The sequence below is a fragment of the Cygnus olor genome, chromosome 13, assembly GCF_009769625.2.
Source record: "Cygnus olor isolate bCygOlo1 chromosome 13, bCygOlo1.pri.v2, whole genome shotgun sequence".
NCBI classification, from domain to species: domain Eukaryota; kingdom Metazoa; phylum Chordata; class Aves; order Anseriformes; family Anatidae; genus Cygnus; species Cygnus olor.
In genome coordinates, this window is record NC_049181.1 from 7,497,363 (window position 1) to 7,515,992 (window position 18,630).

Consider the following 18,630-nt stretch of genomic DNA (forward strand, 5'->3'; position numbering starts at 1 on the left):
AATCACTGGGGGAAGCTCAGGACACGGCTTTGCAGTGGAATAGTTTCTATCACGTGTTCCCCAAGGGGCTATGGGGGAGCTGGGATCCTCTTGGTTTCATGGCAAACATCTGTTTGAGCATATGCTTTCTCTGTTTAAATGTTAAAAAGCGCAATGCCTGTGATATAATTAGCTGCTCAGGCAGAGAGCACCCTTGGGAAAAGTACAGGGTAAAATAAATACATGCCTAAAACGTTTGCTTTTTGGTGGCTTGGCCAAGTTCCTGAGAAACAGGAGCCTGCATCCTACAAGCCGCCACTGCGGATGGCCCGGTTTGTCTGTCCGCCAGGGCTGAAAGGGGTGGCAGGAGCAGCCTGGTGCGGGCTCCTTCAGCTTCTGCTGTCACAAGGGCTCCGGCAGAGCTGCACATACAGCCCTTCCCCGCAGAGCACCCGACACCCGTGTAGGAGACGGCGAGAAGGAGATGACAGCTAGGGAAGCGGTGTGAGAACGTGTTTCTGAGCATCCACGTGAAGTCCAAATCCTTACGTCTTCATGGGTCTTGCTATGCAAATAACTAGGAGCATGGTGAAGTGTTAAACTCAGTATTCAGCAGCTGTCTGTCAGATAACAGCAACACAGAGCTTGATGCTTTTATCTGAAAGAGAGGGCAGGGGAGGAAAACCAGCTGTGATGGATCAGGCTAGGCTCTTCTGCCCAAAATAGTGTAGGAATGTGAGCAGAAAACCCAGCTATTTTAACCGTAGTTTAAGCAACATATGGCAGCAGTGTTCCATGCTGGACCAGGCATAAAATAGGACGCTGTCATGATGCAATATAAATGATACACTTCCCTGCCAAACTGTCAAAGTCAGTTTTACATTTGTTTCTAGGTTGCTGCAGATATTTATAAAAGCTTTGGAAGATAGGGAGGGGCAGAGAGAAGCATAAAATCTGCAGCAACCAAGTCATTTCCGTGGGACTGTGGCTGATTGCTTGAATAAGCAGAGAAGTCTAGACTCGCGGTCTACGCCCTCCCTTTTTAGAAGGAATCAAGGGAAGAACATCTCAGACTGGCAGCTGGCCACCCCTCCTGGTCTGTGTGTTGCCGGGAGCAGCTGAAACCACTCCTGCTCAAATATCAGGGTGCTTCAGAGAAAAAAAATCCTGTGTTTGCAAAGCGGGTTTTCCATACCAAGAGGCTTCGCTATTGCTGCTGCAGTCTGGGGAGCTGGGAATTTACTGTGTGGTCATCAGGCAATTGTGTAATGAGCAGGGCGAGAGAGAAAACTGACTCACTGATGGCACATGTGATTTAGCATGAACGTTGTCCATCGTTGGAGCAGGGATTGGACAGCCCAGTGCGTGTTTAAGGTATGGCCGTTGACCTGTAAGGCAGCGGCGCCTGGAAGTCGTAGTCATGGACCTGGTCCCATTGTGCAAGGCACTGTAGAGAAAGACAAAGCAGAAGGCAGTCCCCTCTCCAAAGAGCTTGCACTTTGTGTTGCTCCAGGTCTGATCTAAGGACGAGGTGTTTTTCTATTGAAACAAAAATCCTCTTGGGAGAATAAAAGCCCAGCTGAGTTCCAGTAACTCCCACCAAGCTTCCCCTTTGGAATGATTTTTCCATATTGACATTCAGACTGGAGGATAACAGGGAAACAGCAGTCTCAGCTTTGTGTTTTCTGAGTCGTGCACGCACTTGGTCGCTTGATCACCTTCTCCAGTTGCAGCGTTTTCAATGAAGAACTCCCAGTGTTATCCAGAGGACCTGCACGCCCAGCAAAGTGACACCTGCAGACAGCAGTCTGCTCTTCTCAGGGCTTTTGTGATCTGTGGGCATGCAAGCTCCACACTGCAGTTGGAAAGTAACTTCTCTGGAATACAGGCATTTTCTTAGATCTAAAAAGAAGCTAGAAGGGAAATCTCAAAGTACTCCACACAATTTCCTGAAATGATAATATCTGCTGTTGCTTCATTTTTGCCTGCTGGCACATAGAGAGGAGGTGATCTGGTTGTTTTCCCACAGCGTGGCATGGGGTACAGTAGCAGAGGACTACTGGAAACCGCAGCGCCTTGAAACTCCTCTTTTCACAGCTGTGCAGCATCCAAGCAGGATTAGGGCTAGGTGCTGCGAGGTCCTGCAGAGGCTGGTGCTTCCCTTCCAGGTGATTCTCTCTCAGCACAGGGCAGTTGCAACCACAAAACTTTTTACCCTCTGGCAAGTTCCTCGGTGTCAATATAAAAGCAAATTGCTCATTGTGAAACACAGATCTGTGTCAGAGCAGCACTATTTCCATCATCGGGCATGCGGTGTCAGGATCAGGCCCAGAGACCAGTATGCAAAGCGACGAGCTCGGAGCGTGTGAAGGAAGCAGCTCCGAGAGCTGCTGGGATGGTTTCGTCCTTTCTGTGCGCTGTCAGCCTCCTGGGGGCGAAGCTCCTGTCCTTCCTCAGAGGAACCCAAATCCCTCTCTCACGTGGCTCGTGGCATCAGTCCATGAACAGTAATCAAAATTGTGCATAGCCTCTCTCAGATGTGTACTGAACCCAGAAGGACTTATCTGGAGAAGGATGTGTTGAACAGCTGTTAGCCTTTTAGGAAACCCACGCCGCAGCTGCAGAGGTGACCTGAGAGAGCTCACTTGCGAGCTAACCTTTGAAACACCTTCAGTGGTGCTTACTTGGATCCCAGAGACATTCCCAGTTGGGCAGCACCGGGCTAAGCATTAGTTTATTTTTCAGCTGTTTTAAGGGCGATTTCAAAAAAATACTGCAATTGGATATGTGGCCACAGGGCTGGCGTAATGTAGGAGCGCCTTGGGATGTAATTCAGCTTCTTCCCTCATGGAAGAGTTAACCCAGCCCAGCAAAACCATCCTGACTGTTGATTGGGAGTGCCGTAGGTATTGTGCTCTGATAGATGCTCCTCCAGCTGTTGTCCCCTGTTCTTGTTTCCTTTGTGGGCTTCGTTCTTTGCTTGGTGTGATGCAGAGGGATTGGGGAGTGCAGGGTAAATCTCAGACGTTGTTTTTGCTTTACCAGATCAGCCGTCAAAAGGGCCATGTTCGCATCTGTCGTCTCTTAGCTCTGCGGCTGGAGGTGCCCACGCTGACGCCAACAGCACAGCTTCACAGTCAGCAAGGGTGTTAAGGAGGCAGTCCAAGCCTGTGGTATCCTTTATTTAAAATTTTATTAAGGGTTTAATGGCTGTGGGGGCAGAGGGATGTGAGCAGTACCTCTGGGTCGAGCATGCCAGCGTGGCTTGTTCTGCCCTGATCTCCATCGCAGCTTTGCTGCCTAGGCTGGAGAGAGCCTGGTGGCTTCTCAAACTGTGGTGCTTCTCTCTGGGAAATGAAGAGGGCGATGCTTATCTGCTTCCCAATGCACTGTGAGACTGAGTTAATTCTTGGGAGGGACCTTGTGATCCTCTGGCGGGAGTGATTACACAAGAGCAAGATGTTACTGCTGTTTTGAAGTGCAATACTGAAAAAAACAGCTGTAACAACAAAGAACAATGGCTTGTCCTACTGGCTTCTGCTTTTTTGGACTATCCACTAATGTTTTTCCATGTTTCTTTCCTTAGGAGATGACCGAGAATGGCAGTCATCAGCTGGTGGTAAAGGCCAGGTTCAATTTTAAGCAGACCAATGAGGATGAACTCTCCGTTAACAAAGGAGACATTATTTATGTCACCCGGGTTGAAGAAGGGGGCTGGTGGGAAGGGACCTTGAATGGAAAAACAGGCTGGTTCCCAAGCAACTACGTCAGAGAAATCAAATCCACCGGTAAGCAAATTGCTTTCAAGGGCTGATTGAATGACAGTGGTATAATGCAGTGTAGATCCTTATGCCTTTGGGAAATTGCTGCTATTTATTAAGGACCGTTAGTGTGCTTAAAGCAGCAGTGCTAATGGAAGTATGAATGGCGCCAGGAGGGGAAAGCTCAGGCTTTCGCATGACTTCTTTGAGAGCTGCTTTGCCCTCTTCCCCAGCGTGCTTTGCCGAGCCCCAGCAGCACAGCGGCACGTCGCTGCAGGACGAGGCTGGAGATTGCTCCGTGGGTCTGCTTGCCTCCCGCTGTTCTGGGGAGCTGTCAGGTCGCTCCAGTGTCGAAACACAGAATTAGCTTTTTGTTAGAGACCTAGGGCAGGCAATGCATTTGCCTTTGATCCTGCCATTTCTGGCAGTGGTGGAATGGATACTCCCAGTCTCAGTGAGGAAAGCAACAAAAACTGTATGGCCGTAGGGAAAGACCCCTGGTTTTGTGCATAGCAATGGCTGATTTCACATAGTACGTTTTCCCCCAGATGCATTTTCTGCTGTGAAGCTACAGGCAGTATTGAGAAAAGAGTGAGGGAACAATCCAGCTGATGACATTTGCCTTTATTGAGCTTTGTCTCGAGTGTCCTTAACATCTTCTGAGGTGTGATTTTAACCAGATGTGGGGTGACGATGACATGAAGCATGCCCCTGGCGAACTGCCCTGTGGTGTTACATAGCCATTCAAGCAGTTCACCCTGTTGTGCTTCTGAGGATGCGTGACAGTAAACTTGTTTTTTCTTAACGTGCCTTGAAGACTTACAATAGATGCAGACCTGTTGTGTGATCAGTGTTGTTTGTGTGGGTCAGGATCAGCCCTGGCCTCAAACACCGTGAGACATAAGGAGTGGGCTGCTAAAGGGCTGCAAAATGTGCAGCCCCCATTAGACATCGTTACTCCCACACTAGCAGTCAAAAAAGAAGAGGAAGGAAGAATAAAAGTAATGAGTAAGTGTTCAGAATTAGGCCAGTTTTTATTTAACTCTAAATGAAATGATCTTTGTTAGGATATCTCATCTCCCACTATTTCCCTCTGGGAAAATGATGTCTGAGCTGGAGCAGGACGTTGCAGCAGAGATTGAAGCCTTGTCTGGCACAACCCAGGAATCACTAATTAAGTCAGTGAGTGGAGAAGAGAACCACTTTATAAAACGAGAGCAAAATTCAGTCCCACGGGATAAGTCAGATGGGAGCTGCATGAAGTAGCAGCACCTCATTGAAGCCACGGATGAATCCCCCATTGATCCCGATGTAGGAGCCCATCAGATTTTTTTATGAGCAAAGCTTTTGCCCCCCGGTCTTCCCACTTCCCCACTTCACGTGGGAGCAGGGCTTGTTCCCGTGGTGCAGGCACAAAGCCAAAGAGCGGTCTCCGCTTGCTCGAGGGCACGTGGCTGTATTTCAGCGACTGATGCAGGGAGCATCAGCTAACCCACCGTGACTGCTGCCCGGGGGACAGCCCTTGCTGCAAGCCAGCGGGAGCTGCTCTCCTCGCCTCCGAAGCGCGAGACTTGTCACTCTAAATAGAGTCACTCGTTTTTCAGCAGTGTCTGTACTTCCACTGTGTCCTAAGCCTGCCCTTTGGGTCGAAATAACTAGCTGCGTGGAGCAAAGCTCCTTGGAGCCTTTAAACGAGGCGCAGAGCTCCTGGCTGGAAGTGACAGGAAGCTCTACAAGGGCAATAATTAGACAATACGTCAAGCTGCGCTTCCCAGCAGCTAAATTTATCAATTTCAGCTTCTCCCCTGCTGTCAGCATGAAAGTAATTGCTTTCCCTCAGTGCGTACAGGGAGAAAGGCCGGCCTGGCCGCCTTGCACAGCGCAGCCCTCCGAGGGGCTGTGGGCTGGCCGGCTCCACAGCTGCGACCGTGCCTCTGGGCTGCCCGGCCAGAGGTGTCAAAGCCGCTCTCACCTGGGTCGTGCCTGCGACGGGAACATCTCCCAGCAGATGTGGGAGTTTCCCAGCTGCATGTCCTGGCAGCAGCGCAGCAGAGGTCTTGCTTCCTCTGCTGAGAGCGCACACTGCTTGTTGGTGGGTCTGCTGGCAGGGGATGCGCTTTGCGAGGGAAGGAGCAACGGAGCGGGGACTGGTGTGGGGGTGTGTTCGTGCCTGTGCGCACGTGTGGCGTCCGCAGCGATTCAGCAAATGCATAAGAAAAGGACGACAAGAATTGACGAGGTTTGCGTGAGCTTTTTTTCTTCAAACCTGCCTTCATTCACACACGGATTTTGCATCACAGGTGACCGCAGGGGTGGAACAGGGTTAATTTACTGATTGGCGTTGGCTTCAGTTTGTGAATTGCCTGGAACTAAACGCTATATCCAGCATTTTTGGTAGACACCCGTTTTTAAAACCCAAATTTTGTGGGCCAGGTGAAGGCGCACCGTAGCTCCAAGCAGTGCCAGACACGGGGCTGCTGCCAGGGATTTGGGAGCAAACCTGCGAGTTGCTGCCAGGTGCTGTGCAGTGCCGCGGCTGCGGCTCGCTCGGCTGCAGCCAGCGACTGCACGTCGTCGATTCGCTCCTGAATGTTCTGAAGCAGAAAAACCAACCCTGCAACTGAAGTTGTGTGTTTACAGGGGTGATGTTATGTTTGCTGGACATGATGCAGCAGTGACTCTTCCTGCTAGAATGAGAGCTGTGCACTATAATTTATTGATGTGTTTTTTTGTACAGATAAACCACTCTCTCCCAAAGCATTAAAAGGACTTGAAAGCACTCAGCTGACAAAGAATTATTACCCTGTGGTAAGTTTTAAAGTGCTGATCATACATTTTAATAAGTAGCACATTATTAATCTTCTGAACTGTCTCCTTACCTTAGAAATCATTGAAACGATTTGTAACAATTGGTGATGAGACTCTGTATTTAAAATGCAGCTGTTGCCATTTGCTTGATTCAGGGCTATCAAGACAATAAACCGCAAGTGGAAGTCACTGCAAAATGTCACGAGGAGAGGCTGAAAGTAGGCAACTAAGATAGCATAGCAGAGGTGGTAGTTTGAGATCGGTGTTGGAGAATAAGGCACGATATCTCAGTCCCAGCCCTTTCCTGTCTGTTACTATCTCCCATCGATAAAGGTAGGGAGATAATGTCATGGCGCAAGGCGAGCCAGATTAGGGCTGTGACCCACGATCTCTTTTTTGGGTTTGGCTGGAGGTGTTACACCCGAGCTGTCTGCCCACTGCCTCTGCCAGAAGCTGCAGCCCCCGAGAAGGGGCAGTGGTCACAGCTCCCAGCCTGGCTTGTTGGCTTGGTTTTGGAGCAGGTCGGTATGCCAGGCTGTGAAGGGTGGCTGCAGAAAGGTTAGAGAAACATCGCCTGTTCTGCCATCTCGCTACCAGAGTGGTGATGTCTGGCAGAGGGGGCAGGTACCTTCCTCCAGGCTTGAGTAGGCCCTGCGGTATAAGCCAGATAAAATGCATGCATGTGGACATCCCTGCCTCTCAGTGCTGGAGGTGAAACATGCTCATCAGCATGTCTAAATATATTTCAAACAAAGCAAAGCAGAAACAATATCTCCAGACAGCTGGGAACCACCTCCACTGTCTCAAAAGCTCTTCTGCATTGAGAAACTGGAGTGTGTTGTTGTTTTTTTTTTCCTGCATTGAGAATCTGGGAGCGAGGGCCGTGGGTTTGATGTGCCCTGTGCTGGAGGCAAATTGGCTGCTGAGGTGGAATCGCAGGGCCAAGCCAAACTCGGCACTTCCTTGCAGTGGCCAGTGAGCTGTGCCCTGGCTTGAGCTGTCTCAAGAGCCGTCCTTATTCCGGCCACTGTTGTGTTTAAATCGCTGCCTGCCTTTGTGCAAATGGTGGTCCCAGGATGCATGCACGAATCGTTTGTTTGCATACCTTGGCAGCCAGTTCTGCATGCAGGGTTAGGCATGAGCCTCTCAGGAATCAAATACTAAACTCAGATCTGAACTTACATTATATTCATGCTTTGCCAGAGAAGAAGAAACAGCCCTTAACACCTGCTGTCCAGGCCTCCCCCGGTTTGCAATGTAAAATCCATAAATTGAACCACCAGGGTTTTCCTGAGCATTCTGGGTTCTGCATTAACAATTTTAAATGCATTCATGGACGTAAAATACACTTCTGTGGTTTGCCACACTTGGAAGCTGATGTCATGTTCCTTTGACTAGTCCCTAGTACTAAGATCTACTCAGTGCTCTGTCTCTCACCCTAGGTGTTGCAAAATATTCTGGAAACAGAACGAGATTATGCGAAGGAACTACAGTCACTTCTGGGAACTTACTTAAGACCCCTCCAGTCTTATGATAAGTAAGATATAAGGGCATCTGAGATGGACAGAACCCCGTAAAATTGACCATAGTTCATTACTTTCCTGCTTTTGAATGTTTAGGGACTGTTACTGCCATTCTCGTAAAGCCTCACAACTTCTCTGTGAACCAGAAAAAACCCACACGTTTGTACAGGTTTCTGCTCTTTCCTATTCCTCAGCAATCATGCAGGCGTTCAGCTGCTAGAGACGGGCGTTTCTGTCCGACCGAGGGCTGGCTGCTGCCTCCATCTGCAAGCTCCTGTGTGGCTGTCCTGGCATGCATGTTTCCTGGCGGTGTGCCTTGCATGGCTTCTTCCCTTGTAATTTGTCTTGCTGTGACTTCTCAGCCCCAGGTGGCACCTCCTAGTCATCTCTTTGTTTAGTGAGCAACAGCACATATTCCTGTGGTTAGGTTGCTTCTCGCTAAACCCAAACTGCTGCTGAGCAAGAAGTGATCTCCCCGTCTCCCCATCTATGCAGCGATCTGCTTAAAGACCCTCCACGTCTTGCCTTCCTTGGCCAAATCTTCGCATTGGGATATCTCCAGCTGTGAAAATTTCCCATGCTCTCAGCCTGCCTACCTTGTAGGCGGCAAATGGCTGAAACGAGGAGTGTAAGGGAGTGACAGAAGCAGGATGACAGAAGCAGACATGGTACTTTTGGTTAGGAAAAATCCAGCCTTAGGGAACAAAGCGACCCCCACCTGAGGGGCTGCACTTCAGGACCCTCTTCGTGTAAGAAACCCACAGCATGAGCCCATGAAGACAAAACGGTCTTTGTGTCTGTGCACACACCTCCCTCCCCGCCCCTGGTAGAAATCCCATCTGTCTGTGTCTATTAGACAGCTAAACATCTGAGAAGATTAGCGTGATTAAGTGATTAAAATCCAATTAAGGTAATCCTTGACAGCAGACATCTTCTCCAGGAGGCTGTGTTCTGTAGCTCACAGATCATGGGTTTTGTGTTTCCCCGTGCCCCATGGTGTATCTGGGGAAACAGAAATTCATAGGCCTTTTTGGAAGGGCTGCTTGCAGATACCATGGGTGCTCCTGAGAGCTGTGCTCAGAGGCACTGCCCAACATCTCTTTGGTGCTAATTGGTGATTTGACTCTTCTAGGCTCAGCGCTGTGGACATCGCATCATTGCTGGGAAATGTGGAAGAAATCAGCGCGTTTCAGCAAACACTGAATCAAGCCTTGGAAGATGTTGCAAAGTAAGCTCATGCCACGGCAGTGAGGGTGTTAAGCTATTAAACTGCAGCTAAAAATAATAGAAAGACCCATTCATTAACGTTCCTCCTGGCTCCTGTCTTAGGCTTGTTAAATATAGAAGAAAATAACAGGATTGAAGAAAGGCAACAGGTAGTGCTTTGGCAGGAGGTAGAAGAAACGTTGACATTTCTACTACTCAGCTGTCTGCTGAAGCAGCTGACTTCAGAGTGTCACTAGCCCAAAGATGCAGACACATGCATGATGGGAGGTATGGTAGGCGTGAAGGTGGGATTGCCTGTGAGCAAAAAGTAAATTATCAGAGGTAATCCTTTCCCTTAGAGACCAGCCGCAGGGGGCTGCAGCATCCCATCTGCAACTCAGCCGGTGGGACAGGGCAGGCTGGGTCACCCTGTGTCCCGGGCTGGTACTGGGCTGTGATACTATCTGCAGCACAGACATCCAGTCTCACCTGAGGACCTTCTTCCTCCTCCTCAAGTGTCAGGCATGGGTGTTTGGATGGGTGCTCCAGTCTTGCAGTGACCTGGGAGTGTCCCCGTGCAGTGGGTGGCTCCTGGGCAGATGGGTGAGTGTGTCGTAGCTGCAGGGTGCAGATGAAGAGCCTCAATAACAGCGTGCTGGTGTGTTGGTGTTCGTAGGCTCTCCGAGAACCAGCAACGCGTGGGAGGCTGCTTTATGAACCTGATGCCCCAGTTCCGGTCCCTCTACCTGACGTACTGTGCTAACCACCCGTCTGCAGTCAATGTTCTCACGCAGCACAGGTGAGTAATGCAGGAGGAGACCCAGACCGAAATTCCTCCTTTAAAAGTTGCTTCTGTCATTAGTGCGTGAGCCGGCATGGCTTTTGCCCCGCACGTTGACAGCAGGCTTTGGGCTCTTCAGCGTTGCCTCTCTGCTGCAGCGTGCAGACATCGCCTGCTGCTTTGGTCAGCTCGTGCAGCTCTGCCATGCACTGACCTGAGCTGGTCTCACAGGTCCTGTCTGTGCATGCAGAGCTCTCTTGCCTTGCGTAAAGCAGAGGCAATAACCCTTTGCCTCCCTCAGCCCTTGCAGCAGCAGCTCCTGTGCTTGTTATAGGCTAGGGACCCGCATGCTGTTTCAGACCCACTGCTGCAGTGCCCACACACTTGCAGATGGGGGGGATGTTCCCTTGTGGCAAGATGGTGTGGGGCACATTCTTGCAAAAGGAGGGTGCTTGTTAAAATCACCCAGAGTTACCCAGTTTAATAATTGAGCTGCTGTTCAGCTGTCTGGTTGCTTTGCAGACTCTTTGATAGATCACAGTAATAACGCCTTCCTTCACAACGTGTCCCACTTGAGCAGACACCTGAATTTGTGTAAGGTCATGCTAAAGAGCACGCTAAGCTGAAAGGCTACCACTGTGTCATCCCTAAGGCAACTTAGCTGTCTCCCTACAGTGATGTTAAAGCCAGGATCCCAGCTGTACTGTTTAATTCTTCCCTTTCTGTAATGGAAGCTTGCAACATATTTACTTACCTGCTGAAATCCAGCTTTAATTCAGCTTAACAAAGATCCGGGTTCCTGTAAATGATTCTCACTAGCCTGACCCCTTTTCTTAAAGAATCAGCTTGGACAAATGGGCTGACAAGGGCGTTGTGTGTGCTAACAGCAGCGTCCCAGAGGGTTCCCGGTGGCACAGCTCCCACCGCATCGCTGCACGTCCTCTGGCATGGCATGAGCACTGTCAGCCAGCCCACACCATCAACCAGACACCTCGCCCTGGGCCACTCTGCTGTGCCATCACCGATGTGCCCCAGACACTGCATGCACAAACACCCACCACCACGCAGCATCCCCAGGGAGCGGGCTCTTGTGCTGCTGTGTTAGCAGGTGGTTACTGGGAGGGGAGGCCGGAACGCCTGTAAGTCAAGTGCAGCTCAGAAGAGAGCCCTGGCCCTCAGGAGAGCAATGGGAGGCGGCAAAACACAGCCCTCAGCGGTGGTGAGCCCAGCTTCTTGTTGTTGTATCTATTTATAGTGATGAGCTGGAGAAGTTCATGGAGAGCCAGGGTGCGGCCAACCCAGGCATTCTCATCTTAACCACGAGCCTCAGCAAACCCTTCCTGAGGCTGGATAAATACGTGACACTTCTGCAGGAGCTGGAGCGGCACATGGAGGTAGGTGGGACACCAGGCAGGCTGCGCCCCCGGGTGCTGCAAGAGCTGTCCCCAAACTGCAGGAGGCATCTCTGCTCCTTCCCCTAGTGTTGAAGCATCACACTGCTAAATGTACTTAAACCCCCGCTCCAAGGAGCTGGAAGGGGCTGTTATATCTGCATGGGACGTTAGCTGCCCCAGAGCAGGAAAGGTGGGGGAGGCTGGGGGAAGCTGTGGGAAGACATCGCCTGCTCTTTGCCTGAGCCAAATATGGGCCAGTCCCAAAGTGGAATTCAGCGTCAGGCTACAGCTGGCATTTATTTGCCCAGCACCTAATAAATCAGTATTTTTATAACCGTTTTATGGGATTTCTATCCCTGGCTGCTCACTCCTGCTGCACACAGGCATGTCCCCATTCCTCGCCCAAGGCTGGCGCTCCGGGCTGGAAGCAGAGCCGCGCACACAGGCGTGGATCTGGCAGCCAGTGCAGACACGGGGGCGGAGGAGCGAGTGCCTGGGAGCAGGAAGAGCAGCCAGCGGGTAGAGACTTCCTCAGCAGGCAGCAGATCTGCTCTGGGACGTTTGTCCCCCAGGCATTGTTGTCATCTCTGTCCCTTACTGCTTTGGCTCTGCTACTCGCATGGTGGTGTGCTCCAGCCATGGTGCAGACCTCCAGTACCAGGAGGTGAGGAAAGCAAGACGTAACAATCTGGTTTGAAATGTTTTTGCTTTTCCCTCTTCTGATATTAATTACCACCAGTTAATTACTCAGCAGACTTAGCCATATCATTCGAATCCATGTCCCAGCCAAAGGATTATAACCACTGTGTTTGAACAAGAGGTTTTTCTTTATAGGAAAGGGCGTAAGACCCAGCACCTTAGGCAAACCTGACCTCCCCTCCTCTTGCCTGGCCTGGCTGAGCTGCAGGGGCAGAGTTGAGCTTGGATGCAGCCACTGTGACCATACATGGACCGGCGTGCTCTTTGCAGAATGCCATGTCAGGGTCAGCAGTGGATTCAGGGACACGCACGTCACCTGTTTCTTTTAGTTTCTAAGCCGGGTGTTGGGAGTAGAGGTTTTATTGCATGAGTAAGGAGGGTTGAGGTTTAAGCTGTGATGCCCTGGGAAGCGTATGTATGTATACAATGTGGGTGTAGGCAGTGTGGATGTATAGCACAACATTCCCTGCACTGCTGCACAGCTGGAGATGGGGCAGGCCTCTGAAAAGCCATGGGGGTAGCTCCATCACAGCCTAAATACCTTATGATTTGCTTGGCATGAGGTCTGGATGGTGAAGAGCTTGTGATGTAGGGCCCTGAATGCCCAGGGAGCGTACCAGTGTGCAGCTGCAGCCAGAGATAAGAGGCAGCATCCTGCTTTCCCCTCCCTGGCCTGGGATGCGCCCTCCCTTAAACCCAGAGTTGGAGCTCCCACTGATGTTCATGGAAACTGCACCCTTGATGGTGCAATGGCTGGAATATTTGCACACTAATAGAAGTTCCATTTGTGAATGTGAAACTAGAAATCCACCCTACCTGCCTGTCGGGTCTGCCTGTTTGAATTTATTTTCCTTAAGCTTTGTAAAATCATCTCTAGTCTTGCTCTGGCCTCTTTACACTCATTAAATAGGCTGATATCATTGAATTGCATAGCTGCTTTAAAAGATGCCAAGTTGAGCAGGGTGGTGAGGAAGCCAGCACTGGTACCTGGGGGATTTGGGCTGCCCCCTGCAGTCCCTGATGCCTGCCCCTGGGGCCCTGCAAGCCCTGGGTGCACTGGAGCCATCAGTCATGTTGGGCGCTTTGCAGGGCTGTTGCTGTTCGTGATTCAGGGTTTTTTCTCTCCCTTCACTAGGAGGCGCATGCAGATCATGAAGACATCTTGAAAGCCATCACATCCTTCAAGTCTCTTGTGGTAGGTGGCAATTCTTAAAATAGAGCACTCCATTTCAGAGCTGCATTTCATGAAGAATGAGTCAAGCCTGACATTTGTCTCCTCATTTAAAAGAAAAGAAAGGTCTTTTGGAATGGAAAAGATGGGTGATAAAGATGCTTAATTTCAGGTTTCAAGCCTAGAGTGCCCCTCTGGTTGCATGCTTCAGCAGTTACACGCTGGCTCTGTGGTCCCAGCAGCAGAAGTCTCTGGCTCTGCACAGTGCTACAGAAGGCCGTGTATGGGTAGTGGTGGGGGCTGGGACCCTTTCATCTCCTTTTGCCTTTTTACCCTGGTCATTTGCCACCTGAAACTATACAACTATACTGCCCCTTGCTCTTGAAGGTGAGCTGTGAAGGAGTAGTACCGGTGTCTGACTCAAATGCTGGTGCCAGCCGAGGGGTCCCCTCTGAGCCACTGGACAGCTCAGGGCTTTGTTGAGATGTGCTCCACGGGCATCAGGAGGCCCTAGCCGTGGTGCAGATATTTGTGGCTCCTGGTGCCGTGGCCATCAGTGGGGAAAGGACAAATGGCAGCAAAGTGATGAGTCAGAGGAAGGTACCAGCTCTGTTTCTGTGCGCTGTATTACCTATGCCCCTCAAAATCCTGGTGCAATGAGATCAAAAAGAGGGGTGAAAACCATCCACATGCACAAAGGTTTTACCTAGCAAAGCTTTTTTTCAATTATTATAAAAGCTATCATTTCTCTCTGTAGCCACTAAATACCTTTCACTATAACCACTCCAGATGTGGTCCAACTTCCTTCCTTAGCATGGCAGATGCAGGCTGTCAGTGCTTAGCAGTGCAGATAAAAGATGCGGAGGAGAAAGTTCATAGAAAACAGGAAAGGGCGATCATGTTACATTTACTTAGAAACTCAGCTCCCGTTCCATTAATTCTAGTAGGTAGTAGGGGAATAATTCAGTTAAATTATAAGATGTCATTCATCTTTAGGAATGCTCGTATTTTTTTTTACTTGAGAAGTGCACTGAGCAATTCAGTGTAATTATGATAGAACGAAAGGGGTTTGGCATGGGTTCGAGGTTAGATGGGCAGAGATGCTCCTCGCAATGCAAGCGTGGTGCCTGGGACCAGAGGCTCCTGGGCAAAGGCAGGGCAGTAATTGCAGAACTCTGCCATTTGGTGCCTCTGTACAGATCGTGATGGACTGCTGTGCATTTAGTATGAATTTGCATCCTGAGAACTTCGAATTCAGACAGTCAGGGAGCTGCCGAAGCACCCGGTAGTTGCAAAACCAGAGGAAGCCCCCACAAAATTGTGTCTTTTCATACTAGACCCAGGGCAGCCTTTCCTTTGGGCATGCCTGAAGATCTGGATAGTCAAAGAATTTGCATGAAACTTGACTCCTTCCTGAGTCTGAAAGGAGGAAAATCTCCATCAGAAACCAGGGTTTGGAAAAACCAAGCAGTGGGTGAAAACTGAGCCCAGATTTGGCCTTGCAGCAATTTTTCCCATTGGCAGAAAGGTCAGTTAAAACAAGTTTTGCTTGGATTCGCAGGGCTGCCTTTGCTCAGTCAGCATTGTCCTTTGCTTTCTGAAAGCAGCTGCAAGACCGGCTGCTCCATGGAGCTCTGAGTCCACAACTGGAAGTATCGCTGCAGTCTTTTGAATTACGGCAGCCTCAGAAGCTGCCTTTCGTGTTGCTGTACTGCATTGCTGAAATACTGTGCCAAGTTCTCACTTCTGGGTTTGCAGATTTTGATAAGAAAATATCTGCCTATCTGGGTTGTGGGGGCTTTGCAGTGCTGCAAGGATAAGTCTTTTTGCTGTTTCAGCAAAGTTGGACGAATCTTTCTGAACACCAGCAAAATTAGCAACATTTAACTCTGTGGCTATCTTGGTTTGGAAAATGTGACCCTATACTCTCAGAGGTAGAACTGGTTTGGAAAGAAAAGTTTGCTCGGTACAGTATGCAATTTCTTTGACATTTTAACATATTCATTACATCATAAATTGCTGTGGTGTGATTTTTGACAAGGTTTGTGTAGTAGAGCCAAAGCAGGCTTTTCTGGTTGAAAAGTAGTGATGCTTTCACAGGATGGCAAGCGTTTTGTGTTTGTAACTCTGGCCAATACTATCGACCTTTGCTAAGTTTGTCTCATCGTTCTGGGTCTCTTTTGGGGTAAAGTGGTGAAACCTGGAGCACTGCAGGCAAATTTTGCATGTGGTGCAATCTGTTGAGCACTGAGCCCACATGCAAGCTTGGCTGGTGGAGCCATCTTCCTTAGGATGGTCTGCGTTCACATCTGCACTTTTGCTAACAAAACATACCGTGGTGATTTCCAGTCACAGTGTCAGGAGCTGAGGAAGAGGAAACAACTTGAGCTGCAGATCCTTTCTGAATCCATTCAGCGCTGGGAAGGAGAGGACATAAAAACGATGGGGAACATCATCTACATGTCCCAGGTTATGGTGCAGAGTGGGGGGAGCGAGGTGAGTGCAGCTTCCAGGTAAAGACATTGTGACCAAATGCCCTCTGCTTGGGGGATCAGCTGTGCAAGGTGACAACTACTCTGACCCCAGGCCAGCAAAGAGCTCACAAATAATGCCGATACATAATTTTACTTGGACAAGCACTGCGCGACTGGAACTGTGCACGTCTTTGGAGTCAGGTATCAAGACCTGGTTGCTTAGCTTCAGCCCTTCAGTGACACACTTTTCCAGCAAAAGAAGTGTCTTAGTGTCATACAGCACATTAATTCCCCTCCTTTCCCCCTGTGACTTGCTCTGAGAAATGAGAGTGACTTTAACGTGTGCATTAGCATCATCATTTTGCCACGTCCTGTGCGCAGCATGGTGGCTGTAATGGTGTTCCACTCCAGAGCTGACTGTGTTTAGCAGGGAACCGGAGGGATCCCCGCCAAACCCATCGCTGGTCCCGAAGTATCACACCTGTGCTTTCAGCAGATGCTCGCCAATAGTGTTAGACCCACGAATACCGCATGTTTGGTGTTTGCTGTCTGGGAAAGTGCCTGCTATCGATGAATTACTTGCTTGCTGTAGCAACTTTTCTCTGGGAAGGGAAGACCTGTAAAACAAAACTCGGCAGAGTCTAGTCCTAGAGTTTTGTTTGGGACTTGAAGTGCTGGGGACATAAGGTCTTAGTCTTCTGAGGCATTTTGAAATGATGGGAAGGGGAAATTAAAAACATCTTTAGGACTAGCAGGATGCAGACAAAAATGTACGCAGGCTCCCTTGGAAAAGCCAGTATAGATGTAAGATGCTGTAAAGAAAAAAAGCCAAAATAATTGGTTTGGGTTTGGTCTCTCTAAGGCTGTGGTTCCAGCTGCAGTGGGTGCCTTTTGCTGCAGGAAAGTACTTGTGATACACTGCAAACTGGACTAACCTACATTCTTATCCCCGCAGGAGAAAGAAGAGCGGTATTTCTTGTTGTTTTCCAATGTTTTGCTCATGCTGTCTGCAAGCCCACGGATGAGCGGGTTCATCTATCAGGTAGGCATGCTTAATTTGAGGTTGCAAGGCATTAGGTGTGAAAAAGGAAATCAGATATCTCTGATCAAATTCAAATCCCCTTCTTCCATAAATCTCTGTTTTATGTAAATGGGCTGGGAACCAAGGCTTGGTTTTGCCATGCATGCCAGGACACTTACTGCAAGTAGCTTTGTCCTGCCAACTGGTTAGACAGCATTTGGTAAGTGTGAATACTTTGAAATTAGAAAAAATATAAAAATAAAACACACCAATCCCTATCTTTCATGCTCTTCTCAAGAATTCAGTGTGTGTGTCAAGTGTCTGGAGCCAGCTGTGGGGTTTTGCCCCAGACAGCCAGTTGGCTGTCCATGTTGTGTTGTCTCCGTACAGTATCTCACTATTATAAAGCCCACTGTAAACAAGCCCAAATTTCCTGTGTGTGAGGCACCCCAAATGATGCGCTTCAGGTGTCTTACTTTTCCGAATGGCTGCCATCGGGCTCTTTCGAGCTTGGCTTCTCTCCAGTTGCCTGAAACAATCAATGCCCTCCAGGAAAAGGACACTCCTCTGCTGATGTGTCATTTGTCATATGAGAAGGTGGTGAGACAGACGGTGAAGATTTGGGAAGGATTTGGCTGGGTCTTTAGTTTTTACCCACCAGTGGGAGTAAGGTGAACGGGCAGCGCGCCATGCAAAACAGAGGGACAGGGAAGGCTTTCAGAAAAAAGAGGGGAAGTTGATAGTCCTGACTTCTTTGTAAAAAGGGTTTGCACCTCATGAATAGAAAGGGTGGCAGATGAGCTGGGGATGACTCAGTTGTCATGGGAGCCTCTTCTCAGGGGTTTGACCTAATTGTGCAGGGAAATCTAGATCCATACATTAAAGGATACTCTTCCTGCAGTCTGAGGCCTTCGCAAATCAGTTTTTAATGGCAGTTCCCAAAGAGTCAGCAGAAAGGAGCAGAACGACATTGGAAGTAGATGCAGACATTCACTCCTCCTCAATTCTCCTAGGGAAAGCTGCCTTTAACAGGAATGACGCTGACAAAGCTGGAAGACGCCGAAGGGAACGAGCACGTGTTTGAAATTGCAGGTGAGTGGGGCCCCTGCCTGGGGCCGTCCCTAGCAGTCCGAACAGCAGCTGCCACCAGTGATACCAGTCCTCCTCACAACCACCACGCTGTGCTTTTTGCTCTTTTCCTGCGCATTGTCTGAGTTCTGGGCATGTCCCTCCTGGTTGAGGCTACCTCCTCCCAGTGCCGGTTCCCTTGGCTTCTCTGTGCTGCTCCAAGGCTGCCGGGCACTGGCAGCCCGGAGCAGGACAGGCAGCCACATCTTTGTGGTCTCTGGCCACTGAACTTTGCAAACAGAGGAGCCACTTGCTGCCCTGCTGAGCTGAGCTCCTCCTGTGTTTCTTCCTGCATCTCTACCACTCGCTAAAGATGGTGGTTTGACCCTCTGCTGCAGGGAACATGACAGAGCGGATCACCGTGTCCTGCAGCACCAGCCAGGATTTGCACGAATGGCTTGACCACTTGCAAAGGCTGACCAAAGGGACGTGCAACACCGTATCCAAAACGCAGTCCTGGAGCGCTCATTCGGTAAGTGTGCTGCCTCCCAGCCTGTTTGCTGCCTGTTGTTTCTCAGCCCTGGCTGATCTCTCTTTTTCAGCAGCGTGCTGTGATATTGAGGTAATACAGCTATAAAACTTCTCACATCCTGCAGTTTTGTTTATAACCATGCGGTGCTTGTACCATTTTTCATATATCCTGCCCTAATTTTGTTGCAACTTAGGTGTCTAAAAGGCATTCATG

At 49.6% G+C, this 18,630-nt stretch overlaps 1 protein-coding gene across 9 annotated transcripts in view; it reads left to right on the plus strand.

Moving 5' to 3' along the window:
- Positions 1-18,630, plus strand: part of ARHGEF6 (Rac/Cdc42 guanine nucleotide exchange factor 6) — a 38,982-nt gene that overhangs the window by 10,856 nt on the left and 9,496 nt on the right. For all 9 annotated transcript variants that reach the window (XM_040572718.1, XM_040572720.1, XM_040572716.1 and 6 more), the window contains 12 exons: positions 3,025-3,152; positions 3,566-3,767; positions 6,478-6,548; positions 7,991-8,085; positions 9,204-9,299; positions 9,954-10,076; positions 11,314-11,452; positions 13,287-13,346; positions 15,672-15,818; positions 16,752-16,838; positions 17,831-17,909; positions 18,284-18,417. In XM_040572718.1, the coding sequence (XP_040428652.1) occupies positions 3,025-3,152; positions 3,566-3,767; positions 6,478-6,548; positions 7,991-8,085; positions 9,204-9,299; positions 9,954-10,076; positions 11,314-11,452; positions 13,287-13,346; positions 15,672-15,818; positions 16,752-16,838; positions 17,831-17,909; positions 18,284-18,417 (1,361 nt within the window). The remainder of the gene's footprint in view (positions 1-3,024; positions 3,153-3,565; positions 3,768-6,477; positions 6,549-7,990; positions 8,086-9,203; positions 9,300-9,953; positions 10,077-11,313; positions 11,453-13,286; positions 13,347-15,671; positions 15,819-16,751; positions 16,839-17,830; positions 17,910-18,283; positions 18,418-18,630) is intronic.